This window comes from Tuber melanosporum (genome assembly GCF_000151645.1).
Source record: "Tuber melanosporum whole genome shotgun sequence assembly, scaffold_61, strain Mel28".
Lineage (NCBI taxonomy): Eukaryota > Fungi > Ascomycota > Pezizomycetes > Pezizales > Tuberaceae > Tuber > Tuber melanosporum.
Genome location: NW_003299108.1, coordinates 1 through 11,888, shown reverse-complemented (window position 1 = coordinate 11,888; position 11,888 = coordinate 1). Strand labels below are relative to the sequence as shown.

Sequence of the window (11,888 nt, the reverse complement as noted above, 5' to 3'; positions counted from 1 at the left end):
AGATCATTACGATAAATGACTGAAGCGTGCCTCCCCTTCTACTATTACCCCATTTCCCTTAGGTAGTAGCTACGCTGTTTCATAGTGTTTTATTTTACCTTTCGATCTTTTACAGTTCCTCATGATACGCTAAGGGACGGTTGTTATGTACCTGAGACTTGACTCTCTACAGTAATTGATCAATCTTTGCTACAATCTAGCAAGCGCTCACGATTTTCGAGGATAAATAGTAGCATGAGGTATCGCCCCTGAAGTATCATGAGGGGTAGATCTTGTGAGGACACTGAAAGTGACACTCCGACAACCCATGAATCCCAAATCACCCAAACGAGCCCGATACCATTATCACTCTATATTCTCATTTAACAAGTGTAAGTAAATGAGAACACCATTTTCGGAAGCTTTAGTGACAGGCTATAACAGCTTTTTTAATTGCTACCCCACGCAAGCCAGAGAAAGATTCATGAGTAATATTTTTCCAAAGATCATTGCGTCTAACAAGCATCGACAGTAATGCTTTCCTCACGACGTCCAAAAGGGTGACATTTATCCCTTCTGCGCTCAAATAGCTTGAATTTTGGTGTTGGGATAGTCCTAGAACAGAAACTCTGATATCATAGTAGACTCGCTGCAACGGAAATGATCGCTGCAGTAAGTTATGGAGAGTGAAGTCTTAGGGTTAGGTAATCGCTGATATCGTATCGTGATCTACGGGTAGTCTACGGTATCGTACTCAGTACTTGTGGCCATCTTGGCGCCACGCTAAATTTATTGGCTGTAGGACCCGACTCCGGCTAAGGTTATAAGATAATTTACCGAACGTTGCACACTACGGTATCCGCCACAATAGTAGCGTACGCTCTCACTCGCAAACATACACTCCCAGCAGCCCCCAGTGTTGGACAAAGAGTTTACGGGGCAAATGGCCTACTATACAAACTTTCTTAATCCCTACCCGCCGATCAAATACTCGAGCCTCGAGTCTGCAAGACACTTACTACCCAGAGTAATTGAGCAGCTCTCGGTACCGGGTAACCACCGCCCCACACAATCTCACTCATATCTTCCCCATTTCACGCATAAGCCACAAGCAATCCCCCCTGTTAACGCCACAATGACATAGTTTGGACATGCCCACGAGACATTCCCAAGCAACCTCGGTACCGCGCGGGTCCGCATCAACCAGCTTTCTTGGGCCCGTGCGGATGCCCTTATCATAGCCTTCATTTCTCCTTTTCTTTGTTCCCGCACGCTCTCTACAAAACGATGGCAGGGCAATCAAAGGAAACCCCGCTGCCGAGCTGGGGGTATGCTCTTGCAGGTGCGACAGGTGCGGTATTGGCGAACGCTGCGGTCTATCCCTTGGATATGTACGTTCTTCTCTCTGGGTCTTTTTTTTTTTTTTTGTGGGGTAGGAATACTTAGAAAAATGAGAGGTTAATGAAGGGTGGGGGGTGTTGGTAGAGTAAAGACAAAGCTTCAGGTTCAGGTTCAGGTCAAGCGAAAACCGAAAAACACCGAGAAGTCGTTGGAGAATGGGGATGTGACAAGGTAAGCCTCTTACTGTAGATAGGTTCCACTCAGAGAACAGTAGTCTAACCGGAATTCTCCCAGGTGTGACGAGGAAGAAGGGGAGATTTACACCTCCGCCATCGACGCGATTCAGAAGATCATTGCAAAGAGTGGCGTCAATGGGCTTTACACTGGAATGATAGGTTCCTTAATCGGCGTTGCGAGCACAAATTTCGCATATTTCTACTGGTACACTCTCGTTCGGAACTTCTACCTGAGCAAATCGACAACCAGTGCACTTTCTACCGCCGTTGAACTGTCTCTAGGAGCAGTAGCGGGAGCCCTAGCGCAGCTGTTTACTATCCCCGTTGCCGTCGTGACAACCAGACAACAGACCCGCCCGTACAGTGCGGAACCACTTGGTTTGTTCGCTACCGCCCAAGAAGTCATCGGCGAAGATGGTGTATCGGGTTTATGGCGTGGGTTGAAAGCTTCGCTTGTATTGGTTGTTAATCCTGCGATCACATACGGGTGTTACCAACGATTGAAGCAGATTCTGTTTAATGGAAGGGATAGGTTGAGCCCTGGGGAGGCTTTCTTGCTCGGTGCTCTTAGCAAAAGTTTGGCAACACTAGCTACCCAGCCACTGATTGTAGCCAAGGTTGGGCTGCAGAGTGCTCCTCCTCCAGGAAGGAAGGCATACAAGAGCTTCGGGGAAGTTATGAAGGTGATTGTTGAAAAGGAGGGGGCTCTGGGACTGTTCAAGGGTATTGGACCCCAGCTTGTGAAAGGATTATTAGTCCAGGGTGTTCTCATGATGAGCAAGGAGAGGTAAGGTTACATGGAAATTATTTGGTATTTCTGGATAGGTGCTGACTTGGGTGTTTTAGGATGGAATTGATCTTCATCCTGTTGTTCCGATGGTTCAAGAAGATGCGGGCAAAGCGGTTAGCTAAAGCTGCCGGTACTCTACCGCTTGTTGTGAAAATTTAGGGGATTAGGTTCATGTATGATAGGTGGTAGACAGTCTTTTGCTTTTCTATGATAGAGATGATTGCTTGCCTTCATAGTTTTGTTTTTGTTTATTTATTTTATTAGCGGGGGTTTTACTGGCTGGATATCTATTTGATACTGGGTGAATTGGAAAGTAATGTAAGAGCATGCTAGCCGAGTGCCAAAGAAAAAGAAAAAAAAGAAATAGTCAGATCCAGTGTCGCCCGTAAGTGAAATCTACTAGAAATCGTGAATCCCAATTGATATCCAGGAACACATTGAATACGATGGTGACAAGCCCAATATCAATACCGGGGGCTATGGCAGACTATCCACGCCCTCATAACCAGGGTTCAAATTACCTTAGCTTAGAGATCAGGGATCACTTTCTGCTTATAACCTCGTGGTGATCGTCAAGCGAAGCCCCCAGTAACGATCCTCATACTTGAATCTCCGAACCCGAAGGTTAAGGCTGCATATCATGGGACCCAGCTCGCCAGTTTGTGCAACCTAGTCCCGCCAAGACTTCAAGACCGAACAACCCCACAACTAGCCACAGGGCCCAAGCCCTAACTGTGACTCCCCACACCAACTCCCTCCACACAACTGCCAATCCAACCTTCATACCTTCATACTAACGCTGAACAAGCAAAAGCATCATCACCAACAACACATCTGCTATCATCCGCCTCACGTAATGGCCAAGTCTAAGAACTCGTCTCAGCATAACAACAGCGCGAAAGGTATTTCCATGAGAGTCTCGCTCGGGCGGGATCTGCGAGGTCCGAGGAACTAATTTGATGTTGGTGGAAAATAGCGCACAGGAATGGTATCAAGAAACCAAAGACCTATAGATATCCTTCCTTGAAGGGAACCGATCCTAAATTCCGAAGGAACCACAGGTTTGCCTTACTTGCCAATTTCCTTTGATGGACGCTCGTGCTAATAGAGTTGCCAGACATGCTCTTCACGGAACTATGAACGCCTTGGTACACCCACTCTCTATCTATACCCCCCTCCCCAATAACCGCATCCTACGGGCTCGTACGAACGGTGACTAACTCCTCGACAGAAAGAGCTCAAGGAGGGAAAACGCGAGACCGCCTAAACACATCTTACGGTCCGACTCTCTTTCAGGTTTTTTTTTTTTCGGGCGGAGTTTAGTAATTGACTTGGCTGGGGTATGGCATGACGGATTAATGGTGGACGCGACCTTAGAATGTCAAACATTTCCCGCGCATGCGCGACCAATTCGTTCGTGATCAATTTGTTTGTGACTTTCTTGCTCTTCATCACCCTGTGGGGACTTGTCGAGGAAAATAGGGGGTTGGTTGGTTTTCCTGTTTTGTTTTGAAAAAAGGCATTAGTGTGTACAACTGCGAGGCTCTCCATCTTTGCCAGTTGAAGGAATACTTTTCTTTTCGTGCCGAGATTGACGTCAGGTCCATTACCAAACACTTCCGGGCGGATTATATGTCCGCGTCGTGCATGGAGGACTTGATACATGCTTGATATCATCCCGGTTATTCGAGGCATTAGAAGGTGTTTAGAACGAAGGGTCACTCCAGCTCGGTTTTAAGCTTTTGGCTATCTCGGGATTTGGGCCCTGGTTGGATTGTGCCAGATATGAATAAGATACTTGTACAATACGCATAGGTTTTAGGTTGGACTTCCCTCCGCCAGGCTTTGGAACCCTTCCCCCGGAGATATCTCCGCACATATAGTACATTCTCGGCCTGTTCTCCTTCCCGCGTCGCGCATTACCGCCCGCTCATCGGACCGCAATACTGGTCGTTACACCGAAACAACGCAGGCCCCCAGGGAAATAAGTAAATAGCTTCCAATTACCATATACTCTGGACCGCATTCTTTGTGACACCACACGTGTTGGGCCACGGCTATTATGTAAATTAGCGTAGTATTACAGTACCGCTTTATAATGTATTAGTTGCAATCAGACACTTCCAAACGGGCCAGCGGCCGTTTCCGATTGTGCCAATTATCAGCGAGTAGGCTCCTACCCCCTGGTTCGTCAGAGCGGCCAGGAGGTGGGTGGAATAGGTCTCAGTTTGAAACCCTTGTAACAAATTTCCAGTTAAGGAAGGATACCTTCCGGATCCCGTCATTTTCCTAACCAGATCTCTTGGACCGAGCACCAAAAGGACGGATACCCTTTTCTGAGAGAAGAAAGCACATATAGTACTTTACAGTGAGATAGACCTCCTTCTTAACCCGATGCATCATAGCGTGGCGGATATAAGCACGATAACGCAGCCCATCCCCCCGGAGAGAGAGACCTAGACTATCACGCTTACGGCAACCCCAGACCAGAGAAATGATCGCAGCAACGGGTCGAAACCAACCAACCAACCAAGGCTCAAGCCCAACAAGTCTACAACAAACCCCCACAAACGAATCCCAGATCTCCCCCCCTCCCTAACCAACCTCTCCTTCTCCTCCTCCTCCCATCCATAATGCACGCCGGACATTCCAAGCAAAAAAAGAGAATTTACCCCACCATTTTACCAACCACCACCCACCATACACTCCGCGGAACGAAAGAAAAAAGAAAAGAAAAAAGACCACACAGATCTCTCTCTAGAGTTTCCAAGTCCTTGCATTCCCGGAAAGCTCACCACCTAGTAGACTACCTACCTACCTACCTACCTACCTACCTACCTACCTACCTAACTACCTAGACTACGTCAAAGCCGGTATGATATGATCCTTACTTACTTACTTCACCTAACCTCGTCCATTATTCTCGCTAGTACTGGTATGAGGTGCCGAGTGGTGGGGTCGTTGTGATAACAATAATAATAAGTCGTATAAGTTAAGTTAGCGGGTGGAATTGCATGTAGTCTACGAGTACTGATAGGTTGGATACATTGAAAATAAAATAAAAAAGTGTTTTTCCCCAGAAAAACGGGATGAAATCAAAAAACCTCCATATTATCTAATAATACCCACCCACCCATCATAATTTAGCTCTTCCTCGAGAGAGAAATACGAGTTAAAGGAGAAAAAAAAGGAGAGGTTAAAAAAAATTTAATTTATTCATACACCAAAAGCGATACCACAACTGTACTAGCACATTACAGCACCATAAACACAAGACCGTGTTCGCCAAGACTTTCTCAAAATTTTTACTTATATATATAACTCCCCTTGTCAAATTCTTGATAACTCCCCCCCCTCCCCCTTTCCTCTCTCTCCCCGCAACGCGGGAGTTGAGTTACCGTGCCTCCACGTAACCATCTGCAAGGCCGGTGCGTGAGCCGGTATACTATACTTTTAAGAAACGGTTTAAGGGGGGGGGGTGTTCCAGAATTTTTTTTTTTTTTTTCTTTCTTCCGTCAGTGATTAATTCTTGGTTTTTGAATGAATCGCTCTTGTGTGAGATGGGTGGGTGAGTATGTATGCGACATAGGTATAGCTAGGTAGGTGAGTACTCGTAGGTTATCCGAGTATCGTACCTCTTTAGGTCGGAGTCACTTACGGTACTTGACTCTCTGTGATAGATAATAGCTGTGGGGGTGTGTTATCTTACCCATCTAACTTAAACACGTTTTTCGTATAGGGAAAGTGGGTACGAACTAGAAGCGATCCTGTATGATAATATTCATTTATTTTTTGATCGTTTTGTTTTCTTTGGGGAGAGCGAGAGAAAAGATAGGAGATTCAAAAAAAAAAAAAAAAAAAAAAGAACTCAACCGGGTACGATAGGCATTTCATCATCATAAGGTTTTCCCCAGCTCGAGTTAAGCTCCAGCTGGATACCGCAGTGAAGACCATTACCACCACTATAATACCCCCCCCCCTCCCCTCCCCCCTACACACACATGACACACCTATCCGATGCTCTAGAACTCGAATCCTGTCAGCAATTCCCGGCACCGAGGAGTCACTAACGGTCTAGCGCACCACAAAACTACCACTTCCAGGATGCAGTAGAGAAAGGAAGGAAGCGAGAGAGAGGTCATCTATTTACCATGCATGCACAAAGCAAAAAATAACAAAAAAAAAAAAAAAAAAACACCCATCCATCCATCCATCCATTCCTCTCCCCAGTACCTAGCACAAAACACCTCCCAACAAAAAAAACAAGCAGAGAGATGAGAAACCGGAAAAATGGGAGAGAGAGAATGGGGGACGGAAATAGAACTGAAAAAAAGGTGAAAAAAGTAAAAAAAGTAAAAAATAAAAAAGTGAGAAACCCAAACTCACCTCCGTTCACTCCTAATTCCTAATTATCGTCATAATAACTTTCCCGAATCCAACCGCTCGAGCACACACGAGTGATACCCAATGATCCATCCTCCATCACCAACACAGTTAGATAGGAAAAGGGAAAGGGGAAACCTCCCCCCCGCAGTCCCTTGTCTCACCTTACTTCACTACCACCAGCCACCCTTATAACCAAGTGATTCCGTTTGTGTTCGACGGAATACTTTCCATTCTGATAACTCCAAGATTAAATTTGGTTTTTTGGTGTGGGCGTACGGGGAAAGCATGTTTCGTGGATTGGTTGGCTAGTTGATCGGTAAGTATACTTCTGGCAGGGTGTGCTGGTGGGGTTCGTTGTGGGAGGCAGGGTTTGGTGTGTACAAGTAGGGAGAGGCATGGATGGGGTGTGTGATTGTTTCGATACTTGCAGGGCCGTCATTGGAGATTCCACGGGATAGGATAGGATAGGATAGACTTCTTCCCTCGTGCGTGTTCCCCGGGCGAGCAGGCAAGTAAACAGGCGGGCGGGCAGGCGGGCAGGCAGCAGGCAGGCACACTATTCTCCCCGTCACGAGCTAAATGAATCGTGACGTGTACGATGGAGGTGGGATTATGGTGTGCTTGTGTGCTTGACGTAGTGCGTGTTTGATAATAGATGTCATAGTGCCCAGCCGAAGCCACCACATCAGAGCCAGCATCGCAACCTTCTTGAGCTACCCACCTATCATACCAGCTCTATTACAGGGTGGGGTAACCAGGACATGAGGGTAAATCTCCCTCCACACTACTCAAGTGCCTGTAAATTGTCATGCCACAAGATAGCCATTTTGATAGTTATGGTATATATGCAACCCATAGCGCCTTCAACGCATTGTCCCTTCTCCCTCCCCCGGCTCACCCAAAGCCGCCTTCATGGTCCAACCCAATCAAGCAACCGAGTGACAATCCATGAATCAGACCAAATCCACAAAAAAAATGGGGGGACAGAACACCCGACCCCATATATAAAACAACCCGTCAGCACAGGCAGTTATACACCCCACCCACATCACAAAACCACAGAAATAGCCCTACCCTGTCCTACAAATACACAACATGAGGGGAGAAAAGACATCCAATCAACCGATCATGGTCACATGCTAAACACCTTCCACCCACCCGCCCATCCCTCCGTTGAGCTTGGAAGAAAAGAGAAAGAGAAAAGAGTGTACAGTACAAGAATAGGTTGAAAATATCAGATTGATTGTGTCTGTCAGCAAAAAATCATAGAATAGTATATTCAACCCAGCCTAAACAAGTAGTAGTAGTCCAGCCCTCTTTCGTCCCCCGGTTCGCCCTGTCCCCACCAGTCCCCGAGCAAAGCCAACCCATTCTAATCCCAGCCCATCGATACGAAACGGAAAAGGAATAGAATAGAAGGAAGAACAAAATGCCCAAATCCAGTGGCAAGTTTTCGTTTCCCGCTGTGGGTGAGCGGTTGGGAATAGCACAAAAAGGGGCAGTGAAGGATATAAAAAGGAAGAAGGAAAGAACGCCTAAAGAACAAAGACCTACACCAGACCCATAACAGAAAGGAAAAAAACCGGAAAAACCCTCCTTTTAAAGAGAAGAGAAGAAAAAGAGAGGAAAAAAGGTCTAAGCAAAGGGTTTTGTTAGCGGGAAATAAAAACAAGGGCAAAAAAGAGGAACTAGAAACAATGAAAACTTTTTCTTTTTCGGATGCCGAGCATTTGCACCACGTGAGTCGGTAGAAGTGTTGGAGGTGGAGGCGGTGGTGGAAGCGGGTGTTCGAAGGGCGGTGGAGCGAGTGGATGCGTTGGGGTCAGAGGGGACGAGATTTCTTGCACAGATATTGCTTTTGAATCAAAGAATATCCCCCCCGTGCCCTCCTTGTTGCCATTACCATTGCTACTGTTATTGTTTTTGCCATCGCCGTGGTTATTATTGTCACTGCCATGTAGTCATGCTTCACTTGTTTCCTTCCGCCAACTCTTCCATAATTTGACTCTCTTGAAAAAGCTGGACGGACGGCGCTGTATCGTGCTTGTCGACACAACAGCCGTCGGTCCGCAGCAGGCCTTCGAGCACGAGTGCTCACTCGAGTGGTCGCCCAGATCCGGTGGGCTCGACCTGGGGCGATCGGGGATGTCCTGTTCGGGGGGTTCCTGGGTTCCAAGATGTTCGGATGAATACTGATGGGTGGGCCTCTTCTCGTCGAGGAGCGCGTGCGGGTCAGGCGAGAGCGTTTTCGGTTGCGTCACCACAACCGTGACCGTAGGCTGTTCAGCCGACGCTTGAACGCCTGGTTCAAGAGCCAGAACTGACCTTGGTGGTGAATCAATTCGTGATGAGCCAAGGCTAGATTGGTGGGAATTACCATTCAAGCGCGCCTCACTTCCACCTCCACCAAGATTACCTGATGATTGGAAAGTGGTAGACGACTCCATTACCACTGGCCCTAGAACATGCGTTCCGTGGCTGCCGCCCAACCGACCGTCCCCCAAATCTTCACCACCCTGCTTACTGCCGGCGCTTGTCGATAGCGATCCCGGCGCCGGTCCATTGCTGTTGCCAAACATCTTATCCACGATTCCATCCGATGCTGAGGTGATGGTTTCGATCTCTGTTTGCCACATCGCCTTGTTTGCTATCAAGACATCCACACTGAACTGCATCTCTGGCAGAACTTCGCTCAAGGAAATAAATAAAGGCAAAGCAAACAAAGTCATAAATCCCACCTGTGACTTTGCAAGGGCAAGAACAGACCCAGTGACAGGCGGAGCGACCGGTGATGATGATATTCCAAGATCACTTTCCATGGTCGCCTGGCGGGCAAACTCTTCAATCAGAATTTTAGCCCACTGGGAAGAGCACTCATGTGTTCGTGCCTGCAAAAGATTAGTATTCCACGCGCCTTCCCAAAAAAGGAATTTTAGGTAACAAACCACATTGCTAATATCAGCACACTTGATTAGCAGAGCGCAGACGAGGGTCCTATAATCCGAGATAGCCTGGTCTTTCAACGAGTCCATTCCACCATCCTTCAGAACTTTCTCCTTCATCTCGTCCAACCGCCCCATGTAATCAAAATGCAACCCCATATCCGTTGCTAATATCATATCTATTATCGATTTCCTAAGCTCTACTGTCTTTGGCCAGTACCTCCGCAATACCTGAGAGAAAGCAGCGCAATGGAAAGATTCCAAAACAGAACGATCATTATATACCTGGGCGAGCGGCGCCTTCAGGGTGATCAGGAAGGCATTGTTCACCCCAGGATGACCAACATCGTGGCCAACAGCGACCACCAGGAGAGTAAGCGCGTCTAGAGGCGTGAGCAGGTGGCTCAGGCTCCTAGCAGGCGGTGGCCCAAGCCCCACAGGCTCGCCCGGACTGTATGGTGGTAAGGCCCTCAATTGTAATAGGAAATAGAAGACGGCCTGTAAAACATCCACCACGTGCCTAAAATTGTGGTAAGGTATCTTTGGGTTATATGCGGCCCGACACGCGGTCAAGAAGTCCACGATGCGATCTGTTCCACCAATTAAACTCAAATCCCGTGGGAACATGCGATGCTTGTGACCATACCTGACGAGATCCGATAAGCCTCGACCTCCGGCATTTCCAAAGCGTGCTCCAGCATTAGCTTAGCACAATGCACAAGCTCTTCGTCACTGAAATCATGGGCGGAAAAGTTCCAACTGCCAATGGCAAGCTGGATCTTTTCAATATTGCCAGAAGAAATACGCATATGGCTGCTGATATTATCAGTCAAGGGGCCCCGCAGACACGGACCACAACGATAAAAGTAAGCATACCTTCCACGGGAAAACAACTTTGTCCTCTTGGGCCTACAGATGTCCGTCATTAATTCCGAAACCCTAAAACCGTTAGCCGCCCGATTCCCCAGGTGCCGCGGAAAAGCCATTCGACAAACATCTTTTCCCTCAAATAAGCATAGTCGCTCGCTTCCCGTACGGGCTTTTGCTCATCAATTCCAACCCATGAGACCCTACGTGACTTTTGCACATTCTTCCTAGCACGATAGCAATGCATATACATTACCTTTGCCCTCTCCCTCGGAATCGGACTAACCAGTACGTCAACGGCACCATTATCAATACACTTGAGCTCCCGCTCCTCGCAACATCGTTCCGTCTCGGTAGTTGACCAGCAAATTTGGTTTGGAAGAGTCCCATTGGCGGCTGCAGGCTCTCGATTGGTCAAGAAGGTAACCGGGACAACCAAACTCGACATACGTAAGGCGTCAACCTCATTGCAGATAAACTTCAGCAGGGGAAGCCCGTATAGCATGTCAGCAGCGATCCCGGAATCATGCCTCCCTTCATGACCGACGATATCCTCCTCCGGTTGAGGTTGCCATGGAATATCTAATAAAACAAGTGTAGGCGTCGGGTCGTTTCTGTCGACATCCGAAAGCACCGATACGCAGGAAGTCCCAGTTGTACAAATTGTCACTATTTTAAAAACATCACCATCAGAATTATTCTTCCCTTCACCTCCCCTCTCCATACCTTGAGTGGAAAGGAAATGGGGAGGGGGAAGTGGGATACGAACCAGAATTAAAGGCCGAAAGCAAACATTGTAGGTTATGAATGACCTCCTCGTTTTCGTTCTGTGCTTCGTCGTTCCCATCCGATGATTCGGGTCCGGACGAAATAGGCGATGGCAACAAATCATCCCGGTGCTGTACTCTATCTCGCCGAGCCCGACGGTCCACATATACGACGTTGTAATCCACCTGATGCATCATCATGGCGGAGGGGTTGGCGCCGAACAGCGACCGCCGGCAAAGACTAAAATAGATCCTACTGCACGTGAAAGTAGACAATGCCCGCGAAAATACTGGACAGTTGAGATTTGAGGGAAGGTTGGATTATGCTATCGTCGGTGCCGAGGGAGAATGGCGAAAAGAAAGAATAGAAAGAGAGGAAATGAAATAGCGAGCGACAGGGGTGAAGGGAGCGGAGAAGGGTGGGGGACGAGAACGAAGTAGAAGTGTGATTAGAATAGGCAAACAGATCGGACGAGTGGATTTATTAAATTCGTTTAGCAACTCCCTCTCTCTCCCTTTTTCCTCTCGCCTTCTCGTCTAAAAGAAGGTAAGCTAGCGACGATAAAGCTACTAACGGAAA

General features: G+C 47.6%; 3 protein-coding genes; 2 read left to right on the top strand and 1 right to left on the bottom strand.

Moving 5' to 3' along the window:
- Positions 1-1,009: 1,009 nt before the first annotated feature.
- Positions 1,010-2,718, top strand: GSTUM_00009831001 (uncharacterized protein). XM_002840940.2 has 4 exons: positions 1,010-1,370; positions 1,465-1,551; positions 1,615-2,343; positions 2,403-2,718. Exons 1-4 carry the CDS (start codon positions 1,267-1,269, stop codon positions 2,503-2,505), a joined length of 1,023 nt encoding a protein of 340 aa, XP_002840986.1. The 5' UTR covers positions 1,010-1,266; the 3' UTR covers positions 2,506-2,718.
- Positions 2,719-3,150: 432 nt separating this feature from the next.
- On the top strand, positions 3,151-3,745 carry GSTUM_00009830001 (60S ribosomal protein L29). XM_002840939.2 has 4 exons: positions 3,151-3,248; positions 3,323-3,407; positions 3,464-3,494; positions 3,578-3,745. The coding sequence occupies exons 1-4, from the start codon at positions 3,203-3,205 to the stop codon at positions 3,611-3,613; spliced, it is 198 nt and encodes a 65-aa protein (XP_002840985.1). The 5' UTR covers positions 3,151-3,202; the 3' UTR covers positions 3,614-3,745.
- A 4,035-nt stretch (positions 3,746-7,780) lies between these two features.
- Positions 7,781-11,503, bottom strand: GSTUM_00009828001 (uncharacterized protein; the record flags this gene model as incomplete). XM_002840938.2 has 7 exons in its annotated part: positions 7,781-9,052; positions 9,110-9,620; positions 9,678-10,264; positions 10,321-10,487; positions 10,524-10,550; positions 10,670-11,210; positions 11,311-11,503. 7 exons carry the CDS (start codon positions 11,501-11,503, stop codon positions 8,694-8,696), a joined length of 2,385 nt encoding a protein of 794 aa, XP_002840984.1. The 3' UTR covers positions 7,781-8,693.
- Between the last annotated feature and the right edge of the window lie 385 nt (positions 11,504-11,888).

Excerpts from the sequence above, each read along its gene's own strand:
- GSTUM_00009830001 (XM_002840939.2), top strand. The coding sequence starts at position 3,203 with ATGGCCAAGTCTAAGAACTCGTCTCAGCATAACAACAGCGCGAAAG. Across the intron at positions 3,408-3,463 it reads AAATTCCGAAGGAACCACAG|ACATGCTCTTCACGGAACTA; the intron begins GTTTGCCTTACT and ends TAGAGTTGCCAG. Across the intron at positions 3,495-3,577 it reads ACGGAACTATGAACGCCTTG|AAAGAGCTCAAGGAGGGAAA; the intron begins GTACACCCACTC and ends ACTCCTCGACAG.
- GSTUM_00009831001 (XM_002840940.2), top strand. The coding sequence starts at position 1,267 with ATGGCAGGGCAATCAAAGGAAACCCCGCTGCCGAGCTGGGGGTATGCT. Across the intron at positions 1,552-1,614 it reads GAGAATGGGGATGTGACAAG|GTGTGACGAGGAAGAAGGGG; the intron begins GTAAGCCTCTTA and ends GAATTCTCCCAG. Across the intron at positions 2,344-2,402 it reads CTCATGATGAGCAAGGAGAG|GATGGAATTGATCTTCATCC; the intron begins GTAAGGTTACAT and ends TGGGTGTTTTAG.